The sequence below is a fragment of the Callithrix jacchus genome, chromosome 8, assembly GCF_049354715.1.
Source record: "Callithrix jacchus isolate 240 chromosome 8, calJac240_pri, whole genome shotgun sequence".
NCBI classification, from domain to species: Eukaryota; Metazoa; Chordata; class Mammalia; order Primates; family Cebidae; genus Callithrix; species Callithrix jacchus.
The window spans coordinates 73,902,365-73,921,847 of NC_133509.1; the positions used below are offsets into that span (position 1 = coordinate 73,902,365).

The following is a 19,483-nucleotide window of genomic DNA, read 5'->3' on the forward strand; positions in this document are numbered from 1 at the left end:
AAAACCCCATTTCTACTAAAAATGCAACAACAACAAAAAATTAGCCGGGCATGGTGGTAGACGCCTGTAATCCCAGATACTCGGAAGGCTGAGTCAGGAGAATCGCCTCAACCCGGGAGGCGGAGTTTGCAGTGAGCCGAGATCACGCCATTGCACTCCAGCCTGCGCAACAAGAATGAAACTCCGTCTCAAAAAGAAACAGAGAGAGAGAGAAGAGAGAGAGAGAGCCAAACAATATAGAAAAAGTCAAACAACATGGGAAACTACAAAGAAGAAAATAAATACCACTGGAAATCACACTATATACTCCCACCATGTGGGGGAGCACTTATGCAGATATTTCTCTTTCATTCTCTCTCCACTTAATGCATAGTTTTAAAAACTATATGCATATTTCTATATGCATACATGTTTTTAAAACATGGAGTAATCCTCTACCTGCTGTTTCTGGAGTAGTATTGTTGCAGACAGAGTGACATCTTTACATGGAGGTTGACTTGATTCTTGGTGGTAAAGCAAGTGGTTACAAGTATGGGGTGTCATAGTGCCTAGGTTGACATTTCTTTTCCACTGGGCCATTGAGTAAGTGATTTAACCCATCTCTCTTTGCCTCAGTTTCCTTACATACAAAAGTGGGGATGATAATATTATCTGCCACAAGTTGGTGTGAAGGTTAAATCAGATCATATATTTACGTACTTAAGACAGTATGTGGAACATGGTATTTACTACATTTTAACTACTGTTTTTAACTATATAAATTTTAACTTCATAGTAACGATAGAGTTTTTAAATATAAACGTAGAATATTAAAAAAATACTTTTCACCATATTTCAAAACCATGCTTTTAACATAAATTGTTACTCTTTTTAAACATAATCATATACATTCTCCACTGAAACTAGTATTTGCATGTAACTACCCTTTTGTGAAGGCCTACTTAAAAACAATCCTATTGAACCCAAGATAGCTTTAAGTGAGACAGTTTTACATGGGCTTCCTTTGTATGATATTAGTCCAACTAAAAATCCTTGTTAATTATTAAACCCTTAAGTATTACAGGAATACCTGACACTGCAGATTGAGAACAGTGTTTGTCTCTCAAGTTAAACCAACAAATCCGTAGAAAAATGCAGTTATCAGGAGATTTTTAAAACTTCAATTCTTTTTCTCTTGTAGTTAGTGAAGAGAGTAGAATATCTCCGGTTTTGGCTGACATCTCTACAACCTGAACAACTGGCTTAAACCTCTCTTGGAATTCCTGGTTGCTCGTTTTAGCATGGCAAAACTTGGCGTTCACAGAATCCTTCTTGTGGCTATTTCTCTGACAAAGTGTTTGGAAAGTACAAAACTGCTGGCAGACCTTAAAAAATGTGGCGACTTGGAATGTGAAAGTAAGTATGCTTTCCCCCTGCTGCTTCTCCTAAGTTGAGGCCCTGAAATGACAAAATGTTATTGTGGTCATGAATGATAAAAGTGAGTACTGATATCATTGAGAAATATTTGGATTATGAAGGATAGCTTGGTATAAAAAAGAAATGCTGAAAGCAAATCATTTTGTGATAGTATTTAATACAAATATACAAATAGTAAAAATCAGTTTGCTATAGAAATACATCAGAAGTTAAAATGATATTAATTCATACCTCAAAAACAAACTAATCAGCCCTTTTACTATTTTTAAAGATAAATCTAGGCGTCTCTAAGCCTACTTTGACTCAGAAGGCTGCCCGATTAAAAAAAAGAAAGATAAATCTAATCGATTCACATAAAAAAAGACACCAGACCAATTTGATAGTCCTTTATTTACGAAGGCCTTTTACTTTTTAGTTTCTGTTTCACACTCAGAACTTTCGGATTCTCACGAGTTTCCTAAAAAGTGCTTTTATTTCAAAATATCAAGATTTGTTCTTCTAAACTTTATCAAATGTTAATCATTTCTGTTATTTATTATGTAAAAATACTGAAATCAGTGTTAGAATATAAATATTTTATTTATATCATTGAATATAAAACTTTAGCATAAACAAATTAATTTTCATTCTATTAAGAACTAAATTTATTTTCTGTAATTAGTTTTATGGTGCAAAATAAATTATATCCCAATGTATTACAGTTGCTTTAAATAAGTTCATTTTTCTTTTATTTTTATTTTATAATAAATACAATTTTTTTCTCTTTCAGCAGAATTAAGAGTTACTTTAAGTAAATTCTATCTTTTCAGTATGTGAGAATTATTTCTTTTCCTTTTCCTTTTTTTTTTTTTTTTTTTTGAGATGGAGTCTTGCTCTGTCGCCCAGGCTAGAGTGTGATGGTGCAATCTCAGCTCACTGCAACCTCTGCCTCCTGGGTTCAAGCTATTCTCCTGTCTCAGCCTCACGAGTTGCTGGGATTACAGGTGCATGCCACCACACCCAGCTAATTTTTTATATTTTAGTAGAGACAGGGTTTTACTGTGTTGCCTACCCTGAGTTGCTCAGGCAGTCCACCTGTCTCCTAAAGTGCTAGGACTACAGGCGGGAGACACTGCGCCCAGTTGTAAGAATTATTTCTAATTTGCAACATGCAAATTAAAAATGAAAAACATTATTAGTATAAACATAAATAATTTATAAGTAATAATTTTTGAGTAAACATTCTTCTTTAACTTTTTGGACATAAAATGTAATATGTATATGCTGAGAAATGCTGCGTGTATGATTGCTGAAAAATGCTGAGTGTATGATGGACTATATTGTTTGCTAAGAACAGTGGCAAGGAAAACCTGGTCGTCCCCCACCCCCACAACCGGCCCCCAGTGGAAAACTGCTTGGGGCATTCTAAAGCAGCAAAACAGCATATGTATATCATACACCCGTTAAAACACTTCATGACCCTGCCCCTGTGACTCCCTTGTGGAGAATATTTATTGGTTTGTCCTTGATCAGTGGTAAGCAGGCACCAGCTGCCTACTTAGTTGATCTTGGTTCTATGAGAAAACACAGAACACCTGTTTGTTAATAATCATCACCTGTTCAGAGAGAATAAATACACGGGTCAGCATCTGTTTGAGGCCCTCAGCCCGGAATGCTGTCAGCTCAGAAGGCTGTTGGCCTTAAAAAATGTCCAATTTTGCTGTTCTGTCTGGGTGTTTGCTTCTTAATGCCTTCAGTGCTGGCTAGGTGGGGGTCTCTATAGCTGAGCTGGTCTCGGTATACGGAGAAGTTTATTAGATGATGTTTTATTGTAATAATAATCTTTTGGCTGGGTGTGGTGGCTTGCGCCTATAATCCCAGCATTTTGAGAGGTTGAGGTGGAAGGATCACTTGAGCCCAGGAGTTTGAGACCAGCCCAGGCAACAAAGTGAGACCTCATCTCTGCAAAAAAATCAAAGAAGTTAGCTGGGCATGGTGGCACAAGCTATAGTCCCAGCTACTGGAGAGACTGAGGTGGGAGGATGGCTTAAGCCTGCGAGGTGGAGGCTGCAGTTGGCTGTCATTACACCACTGCACACTAGGCTGGGCAGCAGAACAAGACCCTGTCTCAAAAATATATACATAAAGAAAAAAAATCTTTTTTCCCTCTTTATATGACAACCTCATTTTAGTTTCCTTACGGCCAGACACACAACATGAAAAAAAAAATTCACATTTATAAAAATTTATAATGTTATTTTAATTGCATGACAATAAAAATGTCTTATTTTACACATGTTAGTATAGTCATAATAGATAATATGGTGTGTATATTACTTTGCGTGTTGAACTGCTGAATCTGGCATATGTGGTTGTGATTTGCTCATAATTATTGATGGCCTACTACATGTTGGGTTGGGCAGGGGGCAGGTGCTGTGTATCTAAGGGAAATAAAATGAGTTGTAAGATAAGTTTCTTCCCCTTCAGAAGGTTTAATTTTATTGAAGGATGACAAGACAGGTTAATATGAAACAGTAAATAGTGATACACCCTAGTAAGGATAATAGATAATATTAAAGTTCAGAGAAGGGGCAATCCAAGTAGGCTGGAATGATCAGGTTGCCTCATAGAGGAAGCAGGACATGACATAAGCCTGAACGGGGTAAAATGGTGTCTAGATTGGGGAAAGAGCAAAGGAAAAGCTCAGAATAAGGAAGGGGATTTTGTAGTGATAACAACATCAGGACAAATCAGGCTCCTCTTGAGTTGTGTGACCAACCCTCCGGGCCTTCGCTAAAGGCTCATTTGTTAGACTGAGATCAAATTATTTACCTCATAGATCTGTTTTGAGGATTTAATAAACTAAAAATATGAGAGTACTTATCCTAATGCCTAGAATATGGTAAGTGCCAGGAAGAAAACTGATTATCTTTTTCTTTTCCTATGGACTACAGAATGATAGTGATATGTTCCAGGCACAATGGGTAAAGAAGCTTGAGTGTAGCTGAGTCTGTGTGAAGGAATAGGAAGAGGTCCTTTCAAATAGAGAAAGGGGATCAGGTTATGGACAGCCTTGGACACGAGGCGCTAGACTTAGACTCCATTCTGTGTGCAGTGGGAAGGCTATGTAGGTTTTTGAGGCCATAAATGATATGAAGAAATCAGCATTTGCAAACATATAGGATGAATTAAAGGAGAGCAAGATGAAAAGGGGAGAAATAACGTTTTAATTTATAGTGTGTGTCTTTACATGTTTTACATAGCTTTAATAAGCAGAGTCTCAGCCATGAGAGATTACAGAGGACCAGACTGCCGATACCTGAACTTCACTAAGGGAGAAGAGATATCTGTTTATGTTAAACTTGCAGGAGAAAGAGAAGATTTGTGGGCAGGAAGTGTAAGTAACTACTTTTAAAAATTGAATGCAGAATAAATCAACTTGCACAAGGATTTCTTCCTTTTCTTTTTTTTTTTTTTTTTTTTGTTGAGACAGGGGCTGGCTCTGTCACCCAGGCTGGAGTGCAGTGGTGTGATCACAGCTCGCCACAACTTCTAGCCTCCACCTCCTGGGCTCAAGCCATCCTCCCACCTCAGCCTCCTGGGTAGCTGGGACTATAGGTGTGTGCCACCACGCCTGGCTAATTTTTATATTTTTGGTAGAGATGGCATTTCACTATGTTGTCTAGGCTGGTAACAAACTCCTGAGCTAAAGTAATCTGTCCACCTCAGCCTCCTGAAGTGCCAAGATTACAGGTGTGAGCCACCGCACCCGGCCAAGGATATCTGCTTTTCATATTTAAAGAAACATTAAGAATTTCAAAACACTGTATATATATATTAAAAACCCTTAACATATTTAAACAAACAAAAAATGGTCGTGTTCAGTGGTGGTTCCAAAATTTCTATAAAAGGGGCTTTTTGGGACTGCAGTATGGTTGGGATGGAGGGCTAAGAGAATGCCTGCAATTTATTTTTACATAGCATGCATAGCTTTTAAAATTAGATTTTTATATTTACTTGGAGGAACTTTATATTATGGGATGACTAGGCAACCCCAGTCATTTCTTGGCGCTGCCAATGGTCAAGTTTTAAAGAGACTGCAAAGTTTTAGTTAATCAGATTAAAAGACATGTCTTTCTGAGCAAAGGAAGGACTGAGTTGTTATTGAAGAGATCCCCAGAAAGGTTGATAGCCTAGGGAAGCTAGGTGTATAACTTTTTCTTTGTTTTTGTTTGTGAGACAAAGTCCCTCTCTGTTGCCCAAGCTGGAGTGCAGTGGCACGAGCTCAGCTCACTGCAACCTCTGCTTCCTGGGTTCAAGCGATTGTCCTGCCTCAGCCTCCTGAGTAGTTGGGATTGTAGGTACCTGCCGCCATGCCCAACTAATTTTTGTATCTTTGGTAGTGATGGAGTTTCACCATGTTGACTAGGCTGGTCTTGAACTCCTGACCTCAGGTGATTTGCTCACCTTGGCCTCCCAAAGGGTTGGGATTACAGGTGTGAGTCACTGCGCCTGGCCCTAGGTGTATAAGTTTTTTATAGAAGTTAACAGCTGGGGCCAGGCGGTGGCTCATGCCTGTAATATCAGCACTTTGAGAGGCTAAGGTGGGTGGATCGCTTGAGGCAAGGAGTTTGAGACCAGCCTGGGCAACATGGTGAAACCTCATCTCTACTAAAAATATAAAAATTAGCCAGGTGTAGTAGTGCATGCCTGTAGACCCAGCTACTTGGGAGGCTAAAGTGGGAGGATCACTTGAGTCTGGGCGGTAGAGGCTGCAGTGAACTGTGATTGCACCACTACACTCCAGCCTGGGTTACAGATTGAGAACCTATCTCAAAAAAAAAAAAAAAAAAAAGAAGCTGGGCTCGGAGGCTCAGGCCTGTAATCCCAACACTTTAGGAGGCCAAGGCAGGAGGATCACCTGAGGCCAGGAGTTCGAGACCAGCCTGACCAATATGATGAAACCCTGTCTCTGCTAAAAATTAGTCGGGCATGGTGGCATGCGCCTGTAATCCCAGCTACTCAGGAGGCTGAGACAGGAGGCGGAGAGGCAGAGGTTGCAGTGAGCAGAGATTGTGCCATTGCACTCCATGCTGGGCAACAAGAGAAAAACTCCATCTCAAAAAAAAAAAAAAAAAAAGCTGGGCACAGTGGCTTATGCCTGTAATCTTAGCACTTTAGGAGGCCAAGGTGGGTGGATCACCTGAGGTCAGGAGTTTGAGACCAGCCTAGCCCCAACACGGTGAAACCCCTTCTCTACTAAAAATACAAAAATTAGCTGGATGCAGTGGCATGCACCTTTAGTCCCAGCTACTTGGGAGGATGAGGCAGGAGAATTGCTTGAACTCCAGAAGTGGATGTTGCAGTGAGCCGAGACTACACCATTACACTCCAGCCTGGGTGACAGAGTGAGAATCTGTCTCAAAAACCAACCAACCAACCAACAAACAAACAAAAAACAGCTGAGAGAGCCTTTTCTTTGGCCCAAAGCCTTAGTATGCTGAAATTCCTGGAAGGTTAAATCGTCTCTGAATATATAAAATGGGAAAATTAATGATTAATATTTTCCATTGAAAAAAGGTTTGTCTTTGATTGTATCATTGTGGTTTACAATGAAAAGGTGCTATGATAAGTACTTTTACTCCCAAGCTGAACAAGCATGACTGACTTGATACATATAACACTTCCGTATTATATATGCATCAGATCTCTTTTTTGTGTGTGGTCACTGTTTGAAGGAGCAGATTATATTTAAAAATTCTGCTTTTCCCATCAGGGGCTGTATGACTGGACTTCTAATTGTCATTGGTCAGAACTGCTTGCCTGGCCTCTGCAGTTCCCAACTTTCCCTACTGCTTCAGGTGCCTTTAAAATGCCAGTCTAAGGCCAGGTGTGGTGGCTTATGCCTGTAATCCCAGGAAGCTGAGGCAGGAGGAACACTGAGACCGGGAGTTCAAGAGGCCAGGAACCCAGCCTGGGCAGCATTGCAAGAATACACAAACATAAAAAAATAATAATTAGTGGGGTGTTGTGGTACATGCCTGTAGTCCTAGCTACTTGGGAGGCTGAGGCTGAGGCTGGAGGACAGCTTGAACCTGGGAGTTTGAGGTTACAGTGAGCTATGCTGCACTCCAGTCTGAGCAACAGAGCAAGACTCTGTTTCTATTAAAAAACGAAAACAATCTGTCTCGAATTCATTAGAGGCATCCAATGCAGCTGTACAAAAAGTGACCTCTTAGTTGTCATAAGAGGCAAAGAAAGCATTATTTTTTATTTACTATATGTGAAAATAATGTTTCCCACACAAAAGCAGTATTTAATGTGTGGAGCCAGCGTGAAGTTTCAGGCACATTTAGCTTTGTGCGTTTGGTGTTTAGTTCATACAGTTAGTTGTTGAAGGAACCACCCTGTGGACCCACAGGCTGTCAGTTTCCAAATAGTTACAGCAACTGGAGAGCTAGACAAATCACAGTTGAGGTATAATGGTGTTGGATTGGAGGACCAAAAGAAATATGTTCTTTAAAACTTTAACAGGGATAGGAAATTGGCTGAGGGTGGTTGTGGAAAGCCTTCAATCTTGGGGGACAATCTGCCTGTGCTTGAACTGGATTAAGAGTACCTCTGTTATCAAGGTGGCCCCAGAAAAGTAGAACGGAACCAAATCCTCCCTGGAGGACTTGAAGACCTTTACTATCATGATGAATCCATTGTGGCTTTTCAGAGTTTAAACCACCTGTCTGATTTTAACATCCTGAAAACATTGAATATGTCACTACTCCATCTAGCTTGGCCACCACGGCCATTGCCTAGCCTTTTGATATCCCACATCTACTAGTGTGAATCTGCAGTTGACCTGGTTAAGAAAGGTCATTAAAGAACAGGAAAAGGAAGAAAATGAGTAAGTGGAACAGGTTTCCTTCTGAAGTTTGAAGCAGTGACATTTTACAATTTGCTCTTTGTTCCTTATACATACTATACTTTTGAATAACAAAAGAATATGATTTCACCCTCTTTTCTATGGAAATTTATAGTCAATTAATGTTTTCGATTTGGAGTAGATGAAAGCCAAGGACATGGGACAAAATTAGGTTCAATAATTATTATTGCTTTGATCATTCTTCCTCGATAATCTTTGTTCTTTATTTTGACAGAAAGGAAAGGAGTTTGGATACTTTCCGAGAGATGCAGTCCAGATTGAAGAGGTGTTCATATCTGAGGAGATTCAGATATCTACTAAAGTGAGTAAACTCATTCTCCGTTGTTAATTGAATTTAAAATTTCCTTCTTTTTTTTTTTTAAGACAGAATTTCACTCTTGTTACCCAGGTTGGAGTGCAATGGCTCGATCTCGGCTCTCCACAACCTCCGCCTCCTGGGTTCAAGCAATTCTCCTGCCTCAGCCTCCCGAGTAGCTGGGACTACAGGCATGTGCCACCATGCCCAGCTAATTTTTGTATTTTTAGTAGAGACAGGGTTTCACCATCTTGACCAGGATGGTCTCGATCTCTTGACCTCGTGATCCACCCGCCTCAGCCTCCCAAAGTGCTGGGATTATAGGCGTGAGCCACCGCGCCTGGCCTTAAAATTTCTTGATTAAAACAGTTTTCCCCAATATCAGTGCAATTGGTTATATACCTTTTATAGTGAATGCATGAAATAGTTGGCCTGAGAACTTACTCTAGGAATAGTTTATTTGAATAAAATTAAGTAAGACACATTTGGTGACAGTGAAAGATTTTGCTTTCTGAACAATTAACAGACAGGCAATAGAGTGTAGTTGTTAAGAGCCTGGATTCTGGAGCTGGACTGAGTTCAAAGTCTGACTCAACTACTTACAAGCTATGTGGCCTGTTATGCCTCAATTTCCTTATCTGTAAAATGGGGGTACTGAGTATAATATAGTGCTACTTTACACGTATTGAAGAATAAAATGAGTATATGTAAAGTGCATAGAACAGCACTTACTAAGTGCTCAGTAAGTGTTAGATATTATTCCTAATGCTATTGTCTTACTAAGATCAAAGTTTATTTTTTACCATACTCCTTAGTCTCATATCTGTACACCCTATTTTGCTGTTGAAGTTTTTCATGAGCATGATAATGTTGGGCTTGATATATGAAAGGGAATCAGGAGGTGAATTTTCAATTAATAAACTTGGCTAGCCCATTTGATTCAGATTCTAAGTTAAGCCAAGTTACCTTAAGTGAGGTCAGTGAGAAGTGATTCTATCTAGTTAAACAAACTGTCTATTTTCTGGCTCTTTCCCATCACAAACTCTGGGATTAGCTGTCTATTTACTGTATAATAATTGGTCCTGTCAGTTCTATATCTAAAATACATCTGGAGTATATTGTCTTCTCTTCAATTCCATTTTCACCATAGCCCTAATTCAAGGCACCATGATCTCTTGGCTGGAACACTGGTACAATCAAACTGTACTATAGCCTCGAATTCCTGGGGCTCAAGCAATCCTCCCTCCTCAGCCTTCCCAATGGCTGGGACTACAGGTGTGCAACTGTAAGCGGCTTAATATATTGATTAGAATACTACAATAGCCTTCTAACTAGTCTCCTTGCCTGTACTTTTGCCCTCTTTCAATCCATTCTCCAAACAGCAATGAATCTTGTAAAAACAAAAATAGAAACAAAAATCAGATTATGTCATTCCTTTGGTTAAAGTCGTTTAGTGGGTTTTCACTGGACCTGGAATAAAGCCCAGACTTCTTACCCTGGCTTCACAGTCCCACATAATCTGCTCCTGCCTTGTTTGCTGACCCTTGTTGCTCAGCCAGGGCAACATAGCGAGACCCCATCTTCACAAAAAAACTTTAAGTTAGACCCCATCTTCACAAAAAAACTTTAAGTTAGCCAGGTATTGTATCAGCTACCTGGGAGGCTGAGGAGGGAGGATTGCTTGAACCCTGGAATTCAAGCAAACTGTGAGCTATACTCCATCCCGGGCAGCAGAGCAAGACACTGTCTCTAAAAACAAAGAAACAAAGAAACAACAAAAAAAAAACCATAATGTAAAAGGTTTTTCATTTAGGTTTACATAATTAGGCTCTACAAGTCAGTTGTGACACAAGTGTTTGAATTTTTGCTCTGCTGTTGAGCTAGTCGTGTGTCTTGGGAAAATAACAGTCATCCATTTGAAATGACTCAGGTAGAAACAAGGAGCTGTAGTACATTCATGTTAATCATACATATTCCTTCCTTTTAGGAATCTGACTTTCTTTGCCTTCTTGGAGTGAGCTATACATTTGACAATGAAGATAGTGAATTAAACAGTGATTATGGTGAAAATACACATCCTTATGAAGAAGATAAAGATGAAAAATCTAGTGTACATGAAAGTGATATTCAGATAGAACCTGAATTTTATGCAACTTATGTAAGTACTTTGTTTGAAGACCAGTTTCCAGCATTAGAGGCTCCTGAAGAGATCAGAAGTACCAGTAAATCAAAACACCGGGAAGAAGTAGTTGCTGAAAGTGTGGAACAGGATCATATTCCAGAAGTGCATGTCCCACCATCTTCAGCTGCACCTGGAGTCAAAGAATGGTTTGGATTGGTAAGAGAACAAGCTGAAGAGAAGGCTTTTGAATCTGTTATTGAACCTATACAAGGAAGCGCATTTCGAAGTAGAAAAATAGCAGTGGAAGATGAGAATGACCTAGAGGAATTAAATAATATTGAGCCTGAAACAGAACATCAGCAAGAATCTGAATCAGAAATTGCTTCAGTGCCAAAGACACAGTCTGAACTAGCATCTGAGTCAGAGCACATTCCCAAACCTCAACCCACTGGTTGGTTTGGTGGTGGATTTACAAGTTATTTAGGTTTTGGAGATGCGGATACAGGGCTTGAATTATTAGCAGAAGAAAGCAATCCACCACTACAAGATTTTCCCAATTCTCTATCATCTGATGAAGAAGCCACAGTTCCATGTACAAAAATATTAACAGAAAAAGAAGACACAATCACTAATGACAACTTGAGTCTCAAGGCAAGTTGGTTTGATTTTAGTTTTGCTATGCTAGGTTTTGCATATGCCAAGGAAGATAAAATTATGTTAGATAACAGGAAAAATGAAGAAGATGGTGGGGCAGATGAACACGAACAACCTCCAACAAGTGAATTTGATGCTGAAAAAGAACAAGAAATAGAAATGATAAAAATTATGGAAACAGAAGATGAAATAGACAAGAAATCAGTCTTAGAAAAAACAGAGGAATCTGATACCTTCCCATATTTGAAAAGGTTCTTGTATAATTTTGACAACCCTTGGAACTTCCAGAACATTCCAAAGAAAAAAGAATTGTCATTTCCCAAACAGATACTGGATCAAAATAATGTAATGGAAAATGAAGAAACAGAAGAATTTTCCGTTGACAATTATCCCACAGATAATACAAAAGTTATGATGTTTGAAAGTTCATACATTCAGTCAGGTTGGTATGAAAACATTTATATTATAATTTATTTTATTTCTAAACATAATTTATTTGTATAAGTACCAATCAGATTAAAAAGTCCAGGAATCCAAGTTTCTCAAAATACTTAGCTCTTTCATCAGTTTCTGGTTTACTCTGGAATTTAGATTAATATTACAAAATAAAATCTCAGCAGAAAAACAATGATTGGAGATCTAAAGATGTTCCAAGAAAATCTAAAAGTATTTTACAATAAATTATAATTTTTTATCAAAATTATATGTAAATAGTTTAAAATTTGAAGTAGTGTTAAGGCATTTTTTTTGACAAAAGCAATTTCTGTTCCCTCTGTCTACCTCTACTTCCATTGCTTTCCCAGAGACAGTAATTTTCTTTTTTGTTTATAAAGCAGTATCTTTTTAGTATTTAAGAGTTTTCTAAATAGAATCTTTATACTGTTCTGCTTTGATTACCCTATTGTAGACAGTGTCTATTGACGTCCTATTCTGGTAGGTGTGGATTTTCTCATTCACATTCACTTTTTAGCCCAGTAACACCTTCCCAATGCAAGTATATTTGAATGGTTTTCTTAGAAACCTAAGCTAAGGGAAACTTTTTTTTTTTTTCTTTTGAGACAGGGTCCCACTTGGTCATCTAGGTTGGAGTGCAGTGGCATAATCTCAGGTCACTGCAGCCTCAACCTCCTGAGCTCATGTAGTTCTCCCACTTCACCTCCCAAGTAGCTGGGAGTATGGGTGCATGCCACCACAGTTGGCTAATTTTTGGATTTTTTGTAGAGATGGTGTTTCACTATGTTGCCCATGCTGGTCTTGAACTCCTGAGCTCAAGTGATCTGCCCCACTCAGCTGCCCAAACTGCTAGGATTACAGTTGTGAGCCACTGTGCCTGGCCAACTAAAGGAAACTTAATTAAATAGTTTTGATTCTTAAATTAGATTTTATTTTAGGTCTGCAGTTTTGCTTTTTTTTTTTTCCTAGAAGAACTATGATAACAGGGTTTTCTTTTGTTTCTGGTTTTGTTTTGAGACAAGATTTTACTCTGTCACCTACGCTGGAGTGCAGTGGTGTGATCACAGTTCATTGCAGCCTCAACCTCCACGGCTCAATCTGTCACCCAACCTCAGCCTCCTGATTAGCTGGGACTACAATTGTGCACCACTACACCCAGCTAATTTATTTTTAAATGTCGTGGAGATGGGGTCTCCTTATGTCGTCCAGGCTGGTCCCAACTCCTGGGCTCAAGGGATCCTCTTACTTCAGCCTCCCAAAGTGCTGGAAATACAGGCATGAGCTACTGTGCCCAGCTGATAACAAGGGTTTTCTTTAAGTTTCAAGTTTCAAGATAAGAAAACTCAAGCAAAAAAAGGGAAAAAGTTTTCAACTTTCTCCCTCAAGTCCTGCCATTTTTTTTGAGATGGAGTCTTACTCCGTCACCTAAGCTGGAGTGCAATGGCATGGTCTTGGCTCACTGCAACCTTCATCTCCTGGGTTTAAGTGATTCTCCTGCCTCAGCTTCCCAAGTAGCTGGGACTACAGGCATGTGCTATCACACCTGGCTAATTTTTGTATTTTTAGTAGAGATGGGATTTCACTATGTTGGTCAGGCTGGTCTTGAACTCCTGATCTTGTGATCTGCATGCCTTGACCTCCCAAAGTGCTGGGATAACAGGCATGAGTCACCATGCCTGGCTTAAGTCCCTCAATTCTGAGAGTTCAGCAGAGGGCAACAGAAGACAGCAGAATATAAGATAATACTTTTAGATCTAGATGTCCAGGTATTTAGCACCTCCTGTGTTACAAACAAGTGAGTTGTATTTTAAGTAGAAAATTTTGTAATATGACTTTTCCGTATCTCCATCCTTATGTCTCTGTGATGGACAGAATACAAACACAGCAAATATTGACCAATAATACAAAAAAACAATTAAACTCTAGAATGAGAGAAAACCTTTCACAGGAAGAGGCCAACAAACTTAGAAGTAAACACATTTCTATTAGAACCAGGTAATTTTTTTTGAATTTCCAGAACTATATATTATACCTTAACATACCTCAAAATATGAGCTCTCAATCAGCATCCTTACCCAATATATAGATATTTAGGTTCTAACCCTTTTCCAAATGAGAAAGGTGCAGGTGTAATCTTTTTATGACTAAAAAACTTAGAGATCTTTTTAGGTTGTTAAAGGCTAATTAAGAGGTAAATTCTCTTATTCTAAACTTGCTAGATCCTAAAGGAATATTTATGAAAAGGCAGATCACAGTAATTAGAAGGAAGAGAGACTACAACAAAATGAAACATCATTAGATCCAGAAATCCAGATGATTCCAAAGATTGATATATAAAAATATTTTACAACATAATCATAGAAACTCCAAGGCCTCCTGAAAATCATTTGTGTAAAGTTTATTTAGCTGGGAGTGTTGGTGCGCTCCTACAGTCCCAAGCTACTTGGGAGGCTGAGGTGAGAAATGGTTTGAGCCCAGGAGTTTGAGGCTGGCCTGGGCAACACAGTGATACTTTGTCTCTAAAGAAAATAGTGGGCCGGGCGCGGTGGCTCACACCTGTAATCCCAGGTCTTTGGGAGGCTGAGGTGGGCAGATCATGAGGAGATTGAGACCATCCTCACCAACATGGTGGTGAAACCCTTTCTCTACTAAAATACAAATATCGGCTGGGTGTGGTGGTACATGCTGGTAGTCCCAGCTACTTGGGAGGCTGAGGCAGGAGAATTGCTTGAACCCGGAAAGCAGAGGTTGCAGTGAGCTGAGATTGCGCCACTGCACTCCGGCCTGGCGCCCGGTGGCAGAGCAAGACTCTGTCGAAAGAAAGAAAGAAAGAAAGAAAATATTGGCTGGGCGTGGTGGCTCACACCTGTAATCCCAGCACATTGGGAGGCCGAGGCAGGTGGATCACTTGAGGTCAGGAGGAGTTTGACATCAGTGCGGCCAACATGGTGAAACCCCATCTCTACTAGCCAGGTGTTGTGGTGTGTACTTGTAATCCCATACACTTGGGAAGCTGAGGCACGAGAATCGCTTGAACTCGGGAGGCAGAGGTTGCAACGAGTTGAGATTGCACAACTGCACTTCAGCTTGGACAAAAACAAAAAAAAGCAAGAAAATATTTAAAAAATTTATCATTTCATATAGTGATACAGGAAGAGTTTCTAAAATTGGTAGTTAAATGAGATTAGGATGTTCCTGCAATTTTAACTAGTTTTGAGGAACTTTTATGCAAATATTCAGAAATTCTTTTTAATTTCAGTAAAAAAAGACTTGTCATATATTAACAAAGTGGGTTATTCCAAATCACTACAATATTAAATAAAAATTGAATGGAAAGCAAGCCGAGATAATGCAAAAATTTGTTTTTAAAAAAGCATCCTTGGCCGGGCGCGGTGGCTCATGCCTATAATCCCAGCACTTTGGGAGGCCGAGGCAGGTGAATCACGAGGTCAAGAGATTGAGACCATCCTGGTCAACAAGGTGAAATCCTGTCTCTACTAAAAATACAAAAATTAGCTGGGCATGGTGGTGCGTGCCTGTAGTCCCAGCTACTCAGGAGGCTGAGGCAGGAGAATTACTTGAACCCGGAAGGCGGAGGTTGCACTGAGCCGAGATCATGCCATTGCACTCCAGTCTGGGTAACAAGAGTGAAACTCCATCTCAAAAAAAAAAAGCATCCTAAAGAGAGATTTCTAGAAAGCTGCAGGCCCTATTTTCTGGATATTAGAGAAAGAGTTAACAGCCAAACTTTTCGGATTTCAACAACTCTTTTAGGGAATAACAAATGAAAACTTGTCGTAGTTAGAGTGCATAAGCAAGATGAATCACTGATCTTGAATCTATGTGAAAGGCTCGGACTTGAGATAACCACATTTACAGAAAACCAACATACTGATTTAGGAACTTACAAAACAGGTAAATTAGGGAACAGTTATTTATATTACAATGTGAATAATGATTTTACTAAAGGATTCCAATTGTGCATGCTTAAATAATGAGTTTCCCAAGTATAGTTAAATATTAAAAATTATTTTATTTGACTTAAAATTCTGTTAAACAATTATAAAAAAAGCATACCTGTATTTAATGTAAATCTTAAAGCTTAGGTTTAATTGTGTAAATAGTACCTACAAATCTAATTAAATATGAAAATGGTATAGGGAATATTAATTTTTTATATATTTATTTCAAATGCACTTTAAAACAATATTTTAAAATAATATAGCTACATATAAATTTGAGTATAATTATTGAATAATCCTTTTTTTGTAGCATTAAACATTATTGTAGATCACTACTTGAGTCCTGTATGTACAATAATTCCTTTGAATTCAGACTCCTGATTTGAGTGCTCTTATTAAATATTAAGATCTACAGGTGCTATTACTAAATTACTGATATGTGTTTGCTCAATTGGGACTTTCATCTTTTAAACAATGATAAATAAGTGATAGTGTCAAAGTGCTATGTTAAGACTCATAAACTCAAAGAGCAAAATTAGACATTGAACAATTTACTTACTATTCTTTATTATTGTTTTTCAAGACCACACTGATACTTTTTTTTTTAGATATTACACTTTCTGGTTAAATGCATACATAGCTGGAATGAAATCTCAAGGGAATCTATGTGTTGCTTTATTCTTAGTCATATGCTTTATGCTTAGTCATATGCTTCTGTTGTATAATACAACAGAATTGTTTTCAGTTATGTTAGTTTTAGGGTTTTTTTAAAGTAATTTTTAGGTCAAAAAGGCATGTAGAGAATAGAATTATATATAGTTTTTGTAATTCTTCCTTGGCTGAGGAATAAAGAAAAGGCTATGTAGTAGGCTGAATAAAGGGCCCCTAAAAGATGTCTATATCTTAACCCCCAGACCCTGTGAATAAGTTACTTTACATGGTGGAAAGGACCTTGCAGATGTGATTAAGGATCTTGAAATGGAGAGTTTATCCTTGTGTGTCTAATGTAATTTCAAGGCTCCTTATAAGAGGAAGGTAGGAGTGTCAGAGTAAGAGAGACAGAAATTAGAAGATGCTACACTGCTGGCATTGAAAATGGAGGATGAGGCCGTGAGTCAAGAAATGCAGGAGGCCTCTGGAAAGTGGAAAAAGCGAGGAAACAGATTCTGCTCTAGAGCCTCCTAAAGGAATGCAGCCTTGCCAACTTCAATAACTTTGTTTTACAATTTCTGACTTCCAGAACTCTAAGAGGATAAATTTGCATTGTTTATGCCACCAAGTTTTGGTAATTTATCTTACTAGTAACAGGAACTAATACAGGATACAATTTACTTTTTAGTGTATTCTTTCTTTAATGAAGTATCACAATGACTTACAAAAGTTAAAAAAATGACCTGCCTAGGAAACAAAAGGGAAGCCCTCGACAAAGCAAGTATTTGGGAAAAACACATTTCTTTTTATTTGTAGATATGGTCTCTAACATAGAGTTACCTATGAGAAGTCATGAAGAAGTACATTTCAAACCCTCATCTTCTAAAAATAATGATGAAAATTCAAAACCATCAGTAGACACTGACGGGCCTGCTCTGGTGGAGATAGACAGATCTATGGAAAATACCCTGCTAAATAGTCAGATGGTTTCAACTGATAACTCTTTGTCTTCTCAAAAAGGTAAACAGGTTATTTATTCTCTAATGCATCAATTAAGGAAGAAATTAGAACCAGAAGTTATATAATATTCTAACATATTTTATTTATAAATCAACAGAAGATGCTTCTGAATTTCAGATTCTGAAATACTTATTCCAAATTGATGTTTATGATTTCATGAATTCTGCATTATCACCAATTGTAATTCTTACAGAAAGGGTAAGTTTGCCTTTTAAACCTTTTGCAATAATTTTACCTATTTTGCTAAATATAAGAGTGGCTGCAAAATATGTTTGAGTGAATCCTCCCTGTATAATGTTTATATAACATTTCTCTTTCCATGAAATTTTACCTGTAAGATTTCTCTTTACATGAATGTTTTGTCATATGGATATTGATTTTTAAAAACATTTCCCAAAAATTAAAAAAAAAAATACCATTTCCCTAAGCTTTGTTGATGTTGACCCTGAGCAGTGTTTGCTTTTTGCCCTACCCCCAACTTTTTTAAAATTAGGGAAAGTCATATACTAAATAAGTTAACTCAGAAATAATAGGAACTAGAGCTGGGTGTGGTGTCTTATGCCTGGAGTTCCAGCTACTTGGGAGGCTGAGGCAGGAGGATCCTTTAACTGAATGTTAACAAGTAGCATTAAAGGGAAGAGTGAGCCCAAGGATTTAAGACCAGATCTTATCTCTTAAAACAAAACAAAACAAAACAAAACAAAACAAAACAAAACAAAACCACAAAAAAAAAAAACTAAACCAAAAATGAAAAGCAACTTGTTTGTATTCAACTGAGAGCTGTAATCTCAAAATGGTGTAATGTAGGAGTACCAAAGCAATTAATATATCAAAGTTTAACCAAGCTGTAACTGAAATTCCAAATTCTATTCACTTTTTCACTTGTTGTAAATCTTACTATTAAGTGAGATATTGCAAAAGGACTAGCTATAGTACTTGGCACATAAGAGGCCTTTTACAAAATGTTCCTTTTCTCATCTACTGCTATGATAGTAATAATTGAGAAAGCACTTTTATCTTCTTACTTACAGTCTAAGCTGAAATTTAGTAGGGGTTGTCTTCAAGTAGCTTACTCTAGTTGGAGGACACAGATAAAAAATAATAATCACAATACGGTGCTATAATTGTCACAGGCTGCTACTGATATTCAGGAGAGGCTGCCTAGTAGATTGTTTGGGAGTGTTAGATAGAGAGGGTGGGGAGAAGGAGCCTAGGAGAGTGTCCCAGAGAAGATCATATTTGAACTGATTATGAAGGAAGAGTAGAAGTTAGCCAAAGAAAGGATGGGCATTCTAGGTTGAGAAGAGGATTTTTAAAGTACTGAAGTGGAAGAGCATACAGCACCTTTGGAGCACACTAAGCAATTGAGGTTTCTGAAGATGAGATGAAGTTGAAGAGGTACATAGAGGTCAAATAATAGGGAGTTCAACTCTATTTTGATGGGGCATTATTGAATTTTAGGCAGGGAGTAAAATGAAAAAGTTTCATTTATAAAGTCTATCAGTGTTGTCAAATAAAGATTAAAGGGGTGAAGACCAGAGGCAGGGGGTTTAGTCAAGAAGCTGTTGCGTTAGTTCTGAAAATGAGGAAATGGCAAAAATCTAAATCAGGGCTTACTAACTCACATGAAATGAGTGAAGTACAGGTAAAGGAGAGAGCTGTAGCCAACTGGAGATTTTATGCCCTGTCTAAAGGATAAAGGTACTACTTACCTTTACCCTAGTTTCCCCAGATACTCTGATTTTCTAGAAAAGCTGGAAATCTGGATTTTTGTGTGTGAAATCTCACAGTTTTTTATACTGGCAAATATTCAGAGTGAAACAAAACACCATGCAGGTTAGAGAAAACATTCTGTGAGTGGAATTTGGCCTACTAGCCATATTTTTTAGCCTCTAGCCTATCATCGGATAGTGGTAGTTGAAATGGTTGAAAGGGCAAATGGGATAGATCTTTTGTAAGTGTAATAATTGGACTTAATGACTGACTGAATGTAG

At 38.2% G+C, this 19,483-nt stretch overlaps 1 protein-coding gene across 3 annotated transcripts in view; it reads left to right on the top strand.

Annotated features, from left to right (window-relative positions):
* Positions 1 to 1,084: 1,084 nt before the first annotated feature.
* Positions 1,085 to 19,483, top strand: part of MIA2 (MIA SH3 domain ER export factor 2) — a 121,385-nt gene continuing 102,986 nt past the window's right edge. For all 3 annotated transcript variants that reach the window (XM_078334816.1, XM_054239890.2, XM_009005973.5), the window contains exons 1-6: positions 1,085 to 1,395; positions 4,659 to 4,792; positions 8,547 to 8,633; positions 10,615 to 11,845; positions 17,286 to 17,489; positions 17,587 to 17,687. In XM_078334816.1, the coding sequence (XP_078190942.1) occupies positions 1,281 to 1,395; positions 4,659 to 4,792; positions 8,547 to 8,633; positions 10,615 to 11,845; positions 17,286 to 17,489; positions 17,587 to 17,687 (1,872 nt within the window). In that variant the 5' untranslated portion in view covers positions 1,085 to 1,280. The remainder of the gene's footprint in view (positions 1,396 to 4,658; positions 4,793 to 8,546; positions 8,634 to 10,614; positions 11,846 to 17,285; positions 17,490 to 17,586; positions 17,688 to 19,483) is intronic.